We start from the raw sequence: 16942 nt of genomic DNA on the forward strand, positions 1-16942 counted from the left end.
TAGTGAAATTGCAAAAATGGAGTTTGAGGAGAGTAAAATGTACGCATGCCTTATTACTACTTGCTCAAGTACAATTAATTCAAAGTATAATGAAGATGGAGAGAATGATGGAAACATAGCAAGTAACAGTAAAAATAGTGCAATAAACAAAATATCAAAACAAGAACTATGATAATACTAGCACAATGACCGCCAAATACCAAACCATTTTGAGCAAGTCAATATTACATTCATGTAAACCTTCTAGAATAATGTGCCCTCCACACCCTCTTATTTGGGATTAGGTTCTTGGTAACTTAAAGCTAAGTCATATCCTGTGTTATCATCTTTCTCCAATACTTTTTCGGCCTGTCTATACCTCTTTGTACCTTGTATAACCAACCTCTGGTATCTCCTCCTTGGCGCATCTAAGAACATCATTTTCATATGTCCAAATCGTCTCAATCTTTCTTCTATCATCTTGTCTACCACGGAGGCTACTCCTTCCTTATTATAAGTATCCTCATTTCTAACCTTATCACTCCAGTATGACCACACATCTACTTCAACATCTTACTCCGCAATAAGTCTCTTCTAGACATGAGAGTTTTTGATAGGCCAATATTTCTCCCTAATAATAAAGTCGGTCTATCGATCACTCTATAAAACTTATCTTTGAGTTTTGGTGTGTCATTACCCAAAAATTAAGGTCATGATGAGCCCCCCCCCACCAAATCCAACCCGGTGTCTAAGACCAATAATATAACTCAACAATTATATAAATATTGTGAAAAAGAAGGTAAGTACACATACGAGACTTCAAGAACAAAGTCACGCCGCAAGAGATAAAAAGTTGAGATGCAAGAAAGGATTTTCAAAACCTAGTATCATAAACGTTAAAGAGCATTCAACCACATACATAAAGACAGAAATGAATGATGAAGTTTAAATGATGATTCGAACAAGGATCTAAGCACAACTTGGAAGCTCAAATATCACACAATCAGACGTCTCAAGTACCAGTCATACTAAGAGCTACAACAAAAGGTTATACAAGTAGGGATGAGTACAATCCACTTATAGTCATTGGGTTAGCCTGACTGAGTAAAGTAGAATACCAATACGTATAGCATAAACTATAAACGGTTCCACCGGCAAAAAACAAAATCCAACATCGGCATTGATGGCACAATTGTATATACATGATAAACGCGAGTAAAGTAAAGCTATACACAAATTTTATATAGAAAGGTTAATTACACAAACAGACTAGGCTAGTCAATGCAATGCAATGATAAAATGATACGGTGGAATCAAGGTTGTCACACAATCCTTCGTGTACACCTCCCCAAGCTTAAGCTCTCAAGAAAAGGACCCATAGGGGACTCAGTCCATATACAAAAATCTCATAATCTTAATGTCTCATTCGCTTTCCATGAACAATAATAAGGATGAATGCTCATAACGAATTGAATATGAAAGCATAATCAATTCAATGGATGCCTAAAAAGAGTTCAAAAATGATAATTTGCTAACTCAGGTATTCCAGTCAAACATGCTAGAATAATCAACTCAAATCCTTCTCTCAGCAAATCTCATATAAAGCATGTGAAAATATCAACACAAACTCTTAAAGCAAATGATATATAAAAGCACCTCAAACATGCAAAACAACACAAATAAGCCTCAACACGGGGTGAAATAACAACAATAAGAGCCCACATGAGCGTAGTAACAACAATTATCCCCCACGGTCTCTCTCTCTCTCTCTCTCTCTCTCTATATATATATATATATATATATATATATATATATATATATATATATATATATATATATATATATTCGACACTTGCTAATATTTGGGCCTCGTGCTATGATCTCATCATAGTTTATAAGCATGGTTAACTACCAAATATAATATGAAATAAAGATAAGCCAAATCTATCCGAGGCCTGAAACATTACTTGAAATCACTCAATTGATGCTTTTCCTCAATCCATAGACTTAAAATGATTCCTAACTGTCGAAAATTAAATCTACATGTTAAAAGAGTTCCAATAGTACCCATATTGCTAAAGTTTAGAATCTGATCAAAATCATCCTAAAAACTTGTCGAAATAAAAAAAGGTAAAACTAGAATTTTGTTGTAAATTTATGTTCATCAAGTGAAAAAGAGACTATGGGTGAAAACCTCTGTGAAAATGAGTCGAAATCAAGTAAAAGTTATTTGTTCAACTTTAAGAGAAATATTGAGAATCTCCATTAATGGGAGTGAAGAAGCTTTAGAGAGTATTTGGGAGAATGAAAATTATCTTTCATTCAATCTGTATGTTGATATATATATATGTACAAAATGAGAAGAAAAATAACTAACTAAGATTCTTTCTCTAACTAACTTGTAACTAATTTTCTAACTAATATTAGTAACTAACTTTTGTAACTAACTACACAACTAACTAATTTATTTACACTACTTATTTACATGATCTGAACACTCCCCATCAAGCTGAGAATTGAAAAATATATTTTTCATTCCGAGCTTGTCAATCAGCAATTCATGTTGAGGCTTGCACAATCCTTTAGTGAGTATGTCAGCTTGCTGCTCTTTAGTTCCTATGTGTTGAGTTTGAACAAGTCCATTCATGATCTTTTCCCTTACAAAATGACAGTCTATATCAAAATGTTTTGTCCGTTCATGGAAAATAGGATGAGCTGCTATTTTAATGACAACTTTACTATCACAAAATAGTTGAATAGGTAGTTTAACTTCTACTCCCAATTCTTCGAACAACTCGTTCAGCCAAATTATCTCAGCTACTGTGGTAGCCATGCTTCCGAACTCTGCTTCTGCAGAACTTCTTGAGACTGTATTTTGTTTCTTTGCTTTCCAAGACACTAAAGCATTTCCCAGCTTGACTATGTAGCCAGTCACTGATTTCCTGGATTCTATACATGCTCCCCAATCTGAGTCACAATAAGCTACAAGCTCAGACATGTTGTTGCTTGGCATGAACAAACCAAGACCTGCTGTACCTTTTAAGTATCTCACAACTCTAAGTGTTGCTTCCATATGAGAGTTTTTTGGTGAGTGCATATATTGACTAAGTACTTGAACCACAAAGGCAATATCAGGCCTAGTCATAGTTAAGTACAATAGTTTGTCCATCAACCTTTGATACTTTCCATAATCATCAAGAACTTTATCTTCTGCATTCATTCCTGTGCATTTATCAAACACAGTGGATGTCAACTTGTGATTGAACTCCAAGGGAGTAGATGCAGGTTTACACCCTGCAAATCCAAGCTTAGATACAAGTCCACGTGCATATTTTCTCTGATTCATAAGAATACCATCTGCATTTCTGGAAACCTCAATTCCAAGAAAATATTTCAACTCTCCAAGATCCTTCATTTTGAACCTGTACTGTAAGTCTTTTCTAACTTGTTGTATCAACTTTAAGTTGCTCCCAGTGATCAAAAGATCATCTACATATACAAGTATGACAAGAAGTTCTTTCCCTACTCTCTTTGTAAACAATGAATAGTCATAATGAGATTGGAAGAGCCCCATATCAATCAGTGCTTCAGTAAGTTTTAGATTCCATTGTCTAGGGGCTTGCTTTAGTCCATAGAAGGACTTGTGAAGCTTGCAAACCATGTGTTTCTCCCCCTGGTTTGCAAAACCCTCAAGAATCTGCATGTAGACCTCTTCAAGAAGATCACCTTGTAGAAAGGCATTATGAACATCCATCTGAAATATATCCCAACCACAAGAAGCAGCAAGAGCAATAACAGACCTGACAGTAACCATTTTTGCAACAGGGGAAAAAGTCTTAGTGAACTGTATCCCTTAGCAACAAGCCTTGCTTTGTATCTCTCAACCTCTCCTGAAGCTTTGTATTTAATCTTAAACACCCATTTACAACCAATAGCAACTTTATCAGTTGGAAGAGAAACAATAGACCAAGTATCATTATTCTCAAGTGCAGTAATTTCATCATGCATAGCAGCCACCCAAAGAGGATCTTGACATGCTTCTGAGTAGGTATGAGGTTCTGAGGTAGCACAATAAGCAGCAAGAGAAGCTCTATAGGTAGGAGACAAAGCTTTATATGACACATAGTTAGAAATAGGATATAGAGATGCATTCTTTGTTGTTGGAGTAACATAAGAATCTAGCCAAACAGGAGGTTTAGACTGCCTAGAGGATCTTCTAGTGAGCAACAGATTGAACAACTCGTGTAGAATCATTGTTATCAGAAGAAACAACACCTCTACTAGATGGAAGAACCTGAGAAGAAGAAGTGGAACTAGTAGTAGGTAAGTCAGAATCAAGATCAACAGGAAGATCAATAACAGGAAACAAAGACTCAGGAGAAGATTTAAGATCTTTGAAAGGAAAGATATCTTCTTTGAATACAATGTCTCTACTTACGAAAATTTTTTTAGAGCTAAGATCATATAAGATATATCCTTTCTGAGTAGAAGAATAACCCATATGAATAGCAGGAATAGCTCTGGGAGCAAATTTATCAAGTCTTTTTGGATCAGTGGCATAACATAAAGAACCAAGACTCTTACCTGATCAAGAGAAGGAACTTGACCATATAACACCTTATATGAAGATTTGGCTTTGTTTTGTTGGTAATCTATTAAGAATGTACACTGCTGCAGACACACACATACCCCAGAATCTAATAGGAATACATGCCTGAAATCTTAAGGCTCTATCCATGTAAAGAATAGATCTATGTTTCCTCTCAACCACACCATTCTGTTGAGGAGAATGAACACATGAACTTTGATGCAGAATCCCATGCTCTCTGAACAAAGCATCTACCTGAGAATTGAAAAATTCTGTTCCATTATCTGATCTTACGCACTTGACAGTGGTGTCAAATTGTGTCTTGATCATATAGATAAAATCTCTCAGCAAGACAATAGTATCAGACTTAGTGTGCATTAAGAAAATCCAAGTATATTTGGATTTATCATCTACCAATGTTAAAAAATATCTCTTTCCATCATGGTTAGAAACTCTATAGGGCCCCCATACATCAGCATGCACTATATTAAAACAAACATTGGATAGAGACACACTAGTAGGAAATGACAACCTTGTTTGCTTTGCAATAGGACAAACAGTGCAATTGTGCTCTTTCATAGGTACATTTTGTAAGAATCGTATTCTACTGAGAACTGTGAAAGGAGCATGCCCCAGTCTCTTATGCCAAAGACTATGTATTGAACAAACAGAAGTAAAACTGATACATAAACTGATACATGAGTTCCTAGTAATCTTGTCTTGAAAGTTCTTGGTTGTATGTCTGTATTGAGAAGATATAATCCTTGATCTTCCTTACCAATCCCCAGGACCCTCCCACTGAAGAGATCCTGAAAGACACAGAAGTCAGGGAAAAATAGTACTGCACACTATAATTGTTTAGTTAGTTGAGAGACTGATAACAGATCATACTGAAAATATGGTATATAGAGAACATCCTTCACTAATTTATCCTTATGAATTAGTAAATCTCCAACATGACTAATAGCCACCTGAGCACCAGTAGGCAAATTTACTTTCATATCAATTCTACCTTCAAGATCTGTACAATGTTTCCTAAGATTCAGACTGTGAACCATATGATTTGAAGCACCTGTATCTATAATCCAGTTTGTATGAACCATATCAGACATAAGAGCTGTAAAAGTACCTGAGGAACTTGCAGTTGCAACATTAGCCATAGAATCTACTTCCTTGCCTTTTCCTTTGCTCAACATCTTTAAAATCTGATTGTACTGTTCATGTGTAAAGAGTGACATACCTTGTGTACCTCCTAAGAAATTGTTAGAAGAAGTACCAAAGGACTTAGCATTAGTATCTATAGAGGAATTATAACAGGTTCCATTTTCAGGAGACTGACATCCTCCAGCAGCAGCACTATTAGCATGAGAAGAAGAACCTCCTTTCTTCTTAGGATAGCCATGGAGTTTGTAACAAGATTCTTTAGTATGTCCTCTGTAATGACAGTAATCACAATAGAGATTTGACCTTCCTCCTTGTCGTACATCACCATTGTTTCTAGATTTATAACCACTATTTCCATTAGAACCATTGTTAGGATAGTAAGCAGAACCTGAGCTAGAACCACCACTGTTATGATATTCATTATTATAACCAGACATTCTATTACTCATAAGAGCAGTTTCTGAAGAAGTTTCTGCAGAGAATGAACTACTACTAGCACCATTCACTCTTTGACTTTCTACATTAATGATCATAGCATAAGCTTGATTAACATTTGGAGTAGAAATCTGCATTAACACCTGACTCTTAGCATGAGTATAAGACTCATTTAGACCCATCAAAACTGCCATAACTTCTGAAACTGAAAATGTTCTGCATACTGTTTGGATTCAGGGCATGCACATGAAGGAGGTGGTATAAGTGTCTCAAACTCATCCCAAAGTTCTCTTAGTCTTGAAATGTAATTCGACACAGATGCAGTTCCCTGAGACAGGGTAACAATTTCTTTGTGAAGATAAAATGCTCTAGAAGCATTAACCTTATCAAACCTTTTTCAAAGATCTTCCCAAATAGTGTGTGCATCAGATCCATTAATCACAGTCCTAACTAGGCCTTTAGAAACCGTATTCATAATCCATCCTAAGACAATAACATTGCATCTCTCCCATTGTTCATGCATAGAAGAAGGATACATGCTCTTAGTACAGGTTCCTAACAGAAAGCCTAGCTTATTTTTACCAAGTAATACAAGCTTCAAAGATTTACTCCATAAGGAGTAATTTTCAGATCCTAGAAGTTGAATTGAAGTAAGTAGAGAACCTTGGGTATCAGAAGGATGAATAAACAGCGGATGATTGTGATCGATTGAAGTAGAAACTCTAACCTCACCGGCAACTGCAGATTCTTCCTCAACTGCCATGGCAACAAGGCACTTAAATTGAAGATGAACACCCGATCTTCAAATGAGAGAAAACAGAGAAGGAGCATCGTGACTTAGCAGAGAATTACAGTAGAAATCCTACTGCTCTGATACCATGTTGAGAATCTTCATTAATGGGAGTGAAGAAGCTTTAGAGAGTATTTGGGAGAATGAAAATTATCTTTCATTCAATCTGTATGTTGATATATATATACAAAATGAGAAGAAAAATAACTCACTAAGATTCTTTCTCTAACTAACTTGTAACTAATTTTCTAACTAACATTAGTAACTAACTTTTGTAACTAACTACAACAACTAACTAATTTATTTACACTACTTATTTACATGATCTCAACAAGAAAAACTCAAAATAATCTCATTTAAAATGCGGTTAAAAATAATTATTGGAAAACCATTGTCAAAAAACAGTTTACCCACAATATAAGGAACTTAATTTCAAAAAATCAATGAAACCTCATTCCAAATTGACCTTCAGATCAAGAATTTTGATTTCTCTACTTTGAGGCTTATAGACTCCACTTTCTGGATTGAAATCATGAATATGAAAGGAAAAATCTTTGAAAACAAGTAACATATATTAAAAATACATACCCAATGATTATGAGAGAAAAACACATAAAATATCACCTAAAACAAACCTTTCTAGCTCCCAATTTGTCATAAATCTGAAATGAGTTCGAATAGATTTCTAACTTATTGATTTCGCCGCTAAAACTCATTTTCCATCACCAAAGATATGCACCATCAATCTTTAAAACATCTTTTCTAAACTTTGAAACTCACCCGGGATCCAAAAAAAATGACCAGTAGTGCAAATTCAATAAAAATATGTTTCAAAACCAATGGAATTGTCAGATTAAAAAAAATATTTTATTACAGAAATACCACTTGAAACCTATTTAGACAAAAAATTTAGCTTTTTACACGAATATTCAAACCACAACGTAACGTTTCAGACTCAATGAAACTGATAAAATCACCATCGAACGCTTGAATAAAAAATTCCTTAACAATTGTAATATAACTTAATTTAAAAATTTAGAATCACTAAAACCTCACTCGCATCGAAAATATATTGAGCGTGTTGAATGCGACAGTAATAGAAATAATAAAACAAAGGCAATAGTTTATAGTTCAAGCATTTTATATTTTATGGGATGTAATAGAATTGTAGACATGTCGATCCATTAGCAAAATAGACAACTAGCATAATTATATTATTATTTAGAAAGGCATTGAATTACTAGACAAAAGAAAACCTAAAAGTCAGTGCAATCGCGGAGAAGGTGAAAACGTGTTTGAAGAATTCTCTGCCACGAAGTCTAAGTCATCGTCTTCCCCACCCCTAAACAAAAGTGCCATTTTTTATTGTGCGGACTTAGAATTTGAAGAATATGAATGTATTAATATTATTTTAATTTAAATATGAGCTCTAAAATTAATTTAAAATAAAATTATAAGCTTTAAGATAAACAAAAAACAAAAACAATGAAAATAGGAGTTTAACTAGATTTGAAACAATGTATCGCGGATGATCTTTGGCTTGTAGCAGTAACACAACATCCTTCTTATGCTCCTGATGGGTCCATTGTTAATTATATTCTAATTTATGTTAGATTCTCAAAATATATATATATATATATATATATATATATATATATATATATATATAATTTTTTTAATTATATTCTAATTTATGTTAGATTCTCAAAATAGATATACATATATACATATGATTTTTTAAGGGAAAATTGTATATAATAGAAAAATAATAACCTAAAATAAATGGAGTAGCTAGGGTTTGATTTAATTGTGATCCATAGCAAACCTTTGCAAAAAATTGTCAGGCGTCTCTCTTCCAAATATCTCGCTCGCCACTCTCCTCCAATCTCTCGCTCGCTTCCTCACTTTTTATACAAACACAAGTGTATAAAAATTGTTTCTAATTGTATAAAGCATAGAAAATTGTATAAATACATATATTTTTGTTTTCCTCTCTCCCCTCTTCCAGATCTCGCTCGCCACCCTCGCCTTTCTCACTTGTACAAACAAAAGAGAAATGTATAAATTGCGTTTCTGTTTGTATAAAGCGTGAGAAAATAGTATATACACATGCAAGTACATATATTTTCGTCCTATACACTTATAATTATACAATAAAAATACTCTCCTACCCAGTTTCTTTTGCCTTCTCTCTTTCTCGTTTTATACAGTTTTCAAATTGTATCTAATTTTTCTATTTCTCGTTTTATACAATTCGATTCAATTGTATATTCCTTGTCAAGTCTCTTTTGTCTTTCTCTCTTTGTCATTTTATACAAATTCAAATTGTATATAATCGTTCTATACACTTATAATAATACAATTCGCTTTATACACTTTGTTTTTATACAGTTCTCTGCCAAAATGTCTTTCTCTTTCTTGTTTTATACACTTTATTTTATACAATTTGCTTCAATTGTATATGTATAGTGAATTATACAGTTTCTATGTTTGCTATGGAGCGCAATTATGCAAACTTTTCTATAGCATACAAATATGTATTTTTTAGTTGCTATATGTGAAAGTTACCTTTTTTTTAATTATATTCTAATTTATGTTATATTCTCAAATTAGATATACATATATACATATGATCTTTTTCAAAGTTAACGGATGCACGTGCACCTCACCTTATAGGGTGGACCTGCCTCTGTTTAGACTATAAGGTGGACCTGCCTCTGTTTAGACTTGTTCTATCTAATAATACTTATTCAATGTTAAGTTTGTCATTTCTCAAGTACGTATGAATAAAAATGTACGATAATAATATCAAACTTCGAATATATAATAATATAATGTCTTAAAATTAATTATAATTAATAAAAAAAGGTAAGTTGAAAACTAATATAAAGTGATCCATTAATTTTATAAAATGAATAAGTATTATTTGGCATTTCAGAATAACATAGTTGACAAGTATATTATTGGACAAATGGAGTATAAAATAAAAATTGATGTGAAATGTGCAAAGTTGTCTAAGATATAAAAAATTAACATCTATTTTGTTCAGAGAAGTTGGCAAAAATGACTTGGGCTATAGATCCGAAGACATTGTACTCTTGCAATCCCTCTATGCCTAAACAAATTTTCCATGGCTCTAATCCAAAAAAGTTGTTTTTTTCTGTCTTGTTTTGGATTTTCCAATCATGAAAAGGATAAAGTGAAATCTGTCAAAAATAAAAGGAAAAACAGTTGTTGCTTCTCTATTATCAAATTACAAAGAAAAAAATCATCCTCAGCTAAAACAGTTTCAATCAACAAAAAATAGAAAAGAAATTCATGTGTTTAAGTCTCGGCAGCTTCCGACTTCAACTATCCATTTTAACAGTAAGGTATGTTATTTTATCTGTCTAACGATAGTTATTTCGTTGCTTTTTGAGTTATCTGATGTATTACTCATTTCTTTATAAAATCAATTGATAATTTTACACTTTAATTCCTAAATATTTTATTAATAATTATAGTTTTTTTTAAGATATTGAAATGTATTTAACAACGATATAATAAAATTATTCTTCTATTCATAATTTTTTATGAACTGTGCAAATTCAATTGTTTATAAATGTAAATATAGTTAAAATCAGAAAAAGGAAAAGAAGGATGTTTATTTTTTTATTTTATATTTTCAAGCTACAAGTACATGTTAAATTAAGAAGATAGAACACGATAACTATAATTTTTGGTATTGCATAGAAACTTGGTCAAGACATTAACTTTAATAGCTAAGGTGATTAATCCCTCATTAATAATTTAGCGCTTGATGATATTTTCTTGGCTATTTTATTTAGCTTACACTAAAATTAATTAATTTGTGTGTTTTATAAAATTCTACTCGCTATGTATTTAAGTTAGGCAAAGATGATGGTGGAGAAGTGCAAAAAGTTGGAAAATTCCTCTCGCAAAAGGGGTTATTGATGAGAAGCTTTACTAGTGGAGAAGGCAAACATGACACTTCTAACGTTATTTGGATGTCAATACTAATGGTGACACTAATTACAATGTTGTTTTGGGGCAAGTTTTGTGCCATTCTTTGTACCTCTTCATGCTTATATTTTCTCCCAATAATGAAAAGCACTCATCATGGAACATAATGTGAACTCCAACCTATACAACAAGGTAGTGTTGAACCAATTTCTACTTTCTAGAGACAAACCATCCAAATGCTGTTCCATATAAATGGTTTTCTACTTTTTTTTTGGTATAACTTTCTCTTTTTTGGGGAATGTAATTTTTTTTCTAGATATATTCCTATTTTTTTTCATTTGTGGTTCATTTATGCTTTCGAACGACGTGTTGAAACATGTGAAAAAGGGGGGCAAATTTGTAAATTTATGGCATTATGTATAACTCAATGGCATTATGTATAACTCAATATCAAAAGTTGGCTTATGAAGAGAGATTGCTCAAATTCATATGAGTAGATAACATTTTTCAATTAATGTTGAATTTTAACTAACTCTAACCCCCCCTCCCTCTTCTTATGCGCAGGTCCAACTGGAGCATGGATCGGGAGTCCAAATAAAAATAAATTATATTCATAATATTTTGTAAAGATATGACACTTGAGCCTAACTTAATTCTAAAAGCTTTTTTATGAGGGAAATTACCCAAGTCCACATAAACATGTCACGGTTAAATCTTCAATCAATATGAGACTTTAACTCACTCTAATAACATTTTTGTAAAAGATTATCTCATTTACACATTTATTATTTAATAAACGAAAAGTGTGTAGCACCTATTTTCAATTATTTCAAGTTACTGATTCATTCAAGGTAAAGTATCAACTTAGACACTGTCTGTTATACTAAAAAGAGCATATTATGTTAGGATCACCACATATTGTGATAGTGTGACATCGTTAAGAGGTTACCCGAAAGGGGAAAGCATCGATTTAGAGGTTTGAAGTGCGCATGTTCAGCTTCGAGGTAGACACTATGACTTACTATTGTTAAACATTGCTTGTAGATTGTCCTAGAATGATAATTTGCTAAGTACTTGGTTGGTATTTAGCATTATTCCTTGTGTTTATTTTTATACTAGTTCCCGGGACGCGCGTTGCACGTTTGTCCCTTGTTGAATTATTATATAGAAAAATTTGAAATTAAAAATATTAGTTTTACCGATTTATATTTTATTCATTAAATAAAATTCATAATAATCGAATACTACATTGATCATCAAGCAAAAAATATGGAAAAATAATAATATTAGTATAGCATCAAATAATATGAATATATCTATATGATTATCCTTAATAAACTCTCATTACGCTCTAAGTACACCAATATATATCTACTTAAAGAAACTATATTAGTAAGGAAAGAATAAAAGAAAAAAGAAGTATAAAAGTACATTTAAAAACGAATATAAAAGTCATAAGTAAGTAATTTCAGCACTAATAAAAGTAGACTTATAACATTCATAATTTCATAATAGATTAAATAAAGAAGTATAAATCGGTAAAGAATACAAAAAAATTAAACAGATAAGAACAAATACAAAAATTATATCCTTCTTAAGACTTTAATTATAACAATATATATAGTAAAAAAAGAAATACATAAGGAATAGACTTCTTGATGATACCTTCTCCTGTAACCAAAAAAAAAAAAACCCATCTAAGATAGTAAAGATAAAACTATGTTTTAAAATATCACTCTAATTTGGATAAAAAAAATATTAATATTTAAAACAAAAAAAACATAAAAATTGCCTAATGATTCACATCAACAAGAGACAAGTGATAAAGAATAATTACTTTTTCATGATGCACATATATAGCTAAAGATTATAGGATAAGATGAAAAGGTGAAGAGTTGTTTAAGTTAATTTTCAGAAGTGACATGGGAGAGAGGAAAGGTTGATTGTTTTTACTAATAATTCAATACATTTAATAATACTAATTATAAACAAAGGATAAAAAATTTATCCATTTAACCACACTAATTATAGAGAAAGAATAGAGAATTTTTATTTAAAAAAAAGCAATTCCTGACAATTTTCTATGAAATATTTTTGTCTTTCAAAGTTTGACTTTACACCTTCTTATTTTTAGTATTTAGTATAATATAATATATTTATTACTTAGTTTTTAAATAGTGTCTAGATGCATGTATTTAAATATGATTATTTAATATTAAATTAATTATATATCAATATTTAATATAGTTTAGGAATAAATTAAGGTCAAAATGGTAATTCAACTTTTAAATTAAAAATTTCTCACTTATAATAATACTAGTTCTGGAAACGTGTCTTGCACGTTTGACCTCTGTTATTGTTATTATTTATATAGGCCCAAGATATAAAATTGCTCAATATTGTCTGATGTACTCCTATATATCTTTTTGTGCATATAAAATAAACTTTTTTTAGTGTTTATTTTTTGCCTAGAACTTAAATATCAACATTTTTTTTGGTGAACGATGAGCAACTTGTAAGGCTAGAACTAAGCCCCAAGGCTGAAATTTCATGGGATATAAATACTCCAACAATCATTAAAAATAAAAAAATGAATGAAGCACACAAACCAATTAGAAAAATAGTGACCAATAAAAAAATATTACAAGAACTATTAGATTATGTGTTTCTCCAACAACAATGAAAATAAAAAATGAACGAAGGCACAAATCAATAAGATAAATAGTGACCAATAAAAAGTACTCCTGACAGAAGAACTATTAGACGATGAAAACAAAGTATGGTGGATTAATATTTTTTTATCCAATTTATAAAGGGAGAAATTAAGTACATGAAAGGTTTGTGCATGAATGTGTTTAATGGTAGAAGCTGAAAATTTTTAACAATCAAATTCATTAAGAAATGGAAAATGATAAGTTGTAACATCTAATCATGTATTTGGCCTAAATTAATTGTCATTATTGATTTAATTTTTAAATAAGTAAATGATTTTTCAATTAAAAAAATTGGTGAAGGGCATTTTCGTAATATAACTTAAAACTTAAAATCTTCCCACTTATAATAATATATGATGATTGATTAAGCCTTGGTTTGATTGTATAAGGAATTATTAGATTGATCACGAGTAATTCTATGCTATATTGTTTCTGTGAGTTGTGAATAGACTAGAAAGACCTTAGTGTTAATGATATTGATCCTTTGACTAGGTTAGTGTCTATTTTTCGTATATATTGTCACGGTCGGAATCTAGATCCCAGACGAGACCGGCGTCGTTAACCTTTCAGAGGTCGCAGACAAGTCTACATACGTCATTCTTAATTCATCTAGATTAATTTTAGCAAAAAATTTGAATCTTTTTGTTTCCTAACATGCTTACTAAACATACTATTACATGTATAAATGTTCACCATCAACCATCTAACATTAAGATCATCAAATTAACGAAATAGTTCATAACTGCATTAAATATGTACTTGCCAAAACGACACCAACACAAATTTTGAAATGAAAAGGGAAATGAAACACTAGTGGAACATGCTCCACTAGCTAAAGCCTACATCTAAGCTAGATAATAACAGTAGACAGCCTCGAAAGCATGAGGCCTACCAAGTTCGGATGAAAGCTCCACGTTCGGATAGCTGCAATGTCAACCTGTAAGCTCAAGCGTCCACCTATGCCTGCACCTAAAAATATAAAGTTGTATGGAATTAGTACACACTTGTACTAAGTATGGGTATATGCAAGTACACACCAAGGACATGAATGATAAAGGATAGCTCTTTCCTAACAACATGATTATGGAAAGTGAAGATAGTGGACTTTCCAAATTGAGATTAGCAAAGTTAGTGAACTTTCCAAATTTGGATTAGGAAAGTCAGTGAGCTTTCAAAATTTGGATTAGGAAAGTCATGCCATGAGAGTAACATATATCATCATACTTATCATATCGCATACAACACATAACATCTTACACATAGCACATATCATATAACATATAGCACATGACATCTTTCATATAATTCATTCATATGCCATGAGACCTTGGAATCATAAACTTAACATTAAGACTTTCCAGAAATGAGGACTCAACATATGAGACCTCAACTAGGGAGTCTGCTTTAGCAAACACAGAGTCAACTTCATTCATTTATACGTACTTTATTTTATTTCATTCATGGGCCAATGTAAACACCAGCTATACCTAGGATGTAGTTTAAGACTTTCATCGGGTTCATTGTGCAATGACCAAGAATGACCTAATGTCATTACTTGAATCTAATTCACCTCTTGATTATCCTATCCTAACACCTTTGGTATCATTCATTTCATTATGTGCATCATTTGAGGTTTGCCTCATTCATTGGTAACTTTAAATTTAACCGACATATATCACGTGAGCATCATGAAATCCAGTGTCATGAAACCCCACACCAAAAAGAGGTGGAATCATCGGCCAAAGTGACCCAAAACATGCTAGCGTACATGAGAGTTGAACCCCGCCAGATCCCTATATTGCCTGTATAGGTTCGAAGACTAGGAGATATAAAAGACCCATACCCACAATGCTAGACAGTCTCATCTCATGAGAGTTACATGAACCTCTGCCCTTCCCGAAAGAAGGCATCACCACTAATAGCTAGTCTATCGGTGCTTAGTATAAAGTTCCATTACATTCAACTCATATATCATGGAAGCTGGCTTCTAGTATGAGGACATCATAGCTCCATAGATGACTTCTCATCTCATCATTAGTTTTAAGTGTGTTGATCTCAATACTTTCATTAAAATGTTTGATAGAGACTGGTCTCTTCATTAACTTTACACTCTCATAGGTGAGTACGTTTTGGTAACATTTACTTAGGATCATTTGAGATTGCTCTCATATTTTACATTAGCCTCATATTATGTTGTCACCACATTCATTAACATTAGTACATTTGCTCTTCATAATTACTCACCCCTTTTTACGTGAATGTTCATTTCATCATATGCCAATGCACTTGGCCATTTAGTGTGTTTCACACTCTTACTTAACCCTTCTAGGGTTTCATCATTTCATCATTCATTGTTCATTTCGTCATATGCCAATGCACTTGGCAATTTAGTGTATCTTACACTCGTACTTAACCCTTCTAGGGTTTCATCATTTCATTACATACATGTTAGGTTCACTTATTTTTAATCGTATGCTAGACTTATAGTTTGTTAAGTGACTTATATCTTCCTAAGATTATGTAGTACATGACTTATGTATCTTGTATATATGCCAAGATCTCGATTTCGATCTAAGTAGGTGGCATTATTCTTGAACATTTAATTCACGTATGATTTATGTATCAATACGGAAATTTGGGCAAGGGAACCCGAGTTCGAATCTCTTTGAGAACTCTTACATTTTTCATTGATTTTATTTATAGTCCTCATGACATTAACCCTAGATCAAGACCAAACACCTTCATTTTATTTTTCCCTTAGTTTTTCTCTTTATTTTTCGCTCAATGGGATTGAGAGGATATGATATCGAACCCCCACAACCTCATTTTATTTTAATTGCTTTTTATTTAAACTCTCTCCTTTTGGCCGAGGGGTTGTGGGTTCGAACCCCCACAACCCCTTTTATTTCTTTATTTATTTCTCCTTGAGTATCTCGCATTGACAATGAGGTTGTGGGATCAAACCCCCACAACGTCACTTTATTTTTATTGTAATTCTCCTTTACTGCCTAGAGGTCGTGGGTTCAATTCGCACGCCTTACATTTCATTTATTTGCATTTTTAATTCTCCTAAAATCTGCCTAAGAGGTCGTGGGTTCGAATCCCACACCTCACATTCCTTTTCTTTTCATTTTTCCTTTCTCCTTTACTGCCTGAGGGGTTGTGGGTTCGATTCCCACTCCTCTCATTTATTTTCTTTTTTAGTTTTTTCCTTTCTCCTTTACTCTTTGAGAGGTTGTGGGTTCAAATCCCACTCCTCTCATTTCTTTTCTTTTCATTTTTTCATTTTCCAGCCAAGGTCATAGGTTT

The 16942-nt window shown here is 32.3% G+C and overlaps 1 protein-coding gene across 1 annotated transcript; it reads right to left on the bottom strand.

Moving 5' to 3' along the window:
- Positions 1-6347: 6347 nt before the first annotated feature.
- Positions 6348-6929, bottom strand: LOC138342001 (uncharacterized). Its single transcript, XM_069294182.1, has 2 exons — positions 6609-6929; positions 6348-6494 (listed from the first exon to the last, which is right to left on the bottom strand). The coding sequence occupies exons 1-2, from the start codon at positions 6927-6929 to the stop codon at positions 6348-6350; spliced, it is 468 nt and encodes a 155-aa protein (XP_069150283.1).
- Positions 6930-16942: the final 10013 nt, after the last annotated feature.

The sequence above is a fragment of the Solanum lycopersicum genome, chromosome 2 (genome assembly GCF_036512215.1).
Source record: "Solanum lycopersicum chromosome 2, SLM_r2.1".
In the NCBI taxonomy this organism is placed as follows: Eukaryota; Viridiplantae; Streptophyta; class Magnoliopsida; order Solanales; family Solanaceae; genus Solanum; species Solanum lycopersicum.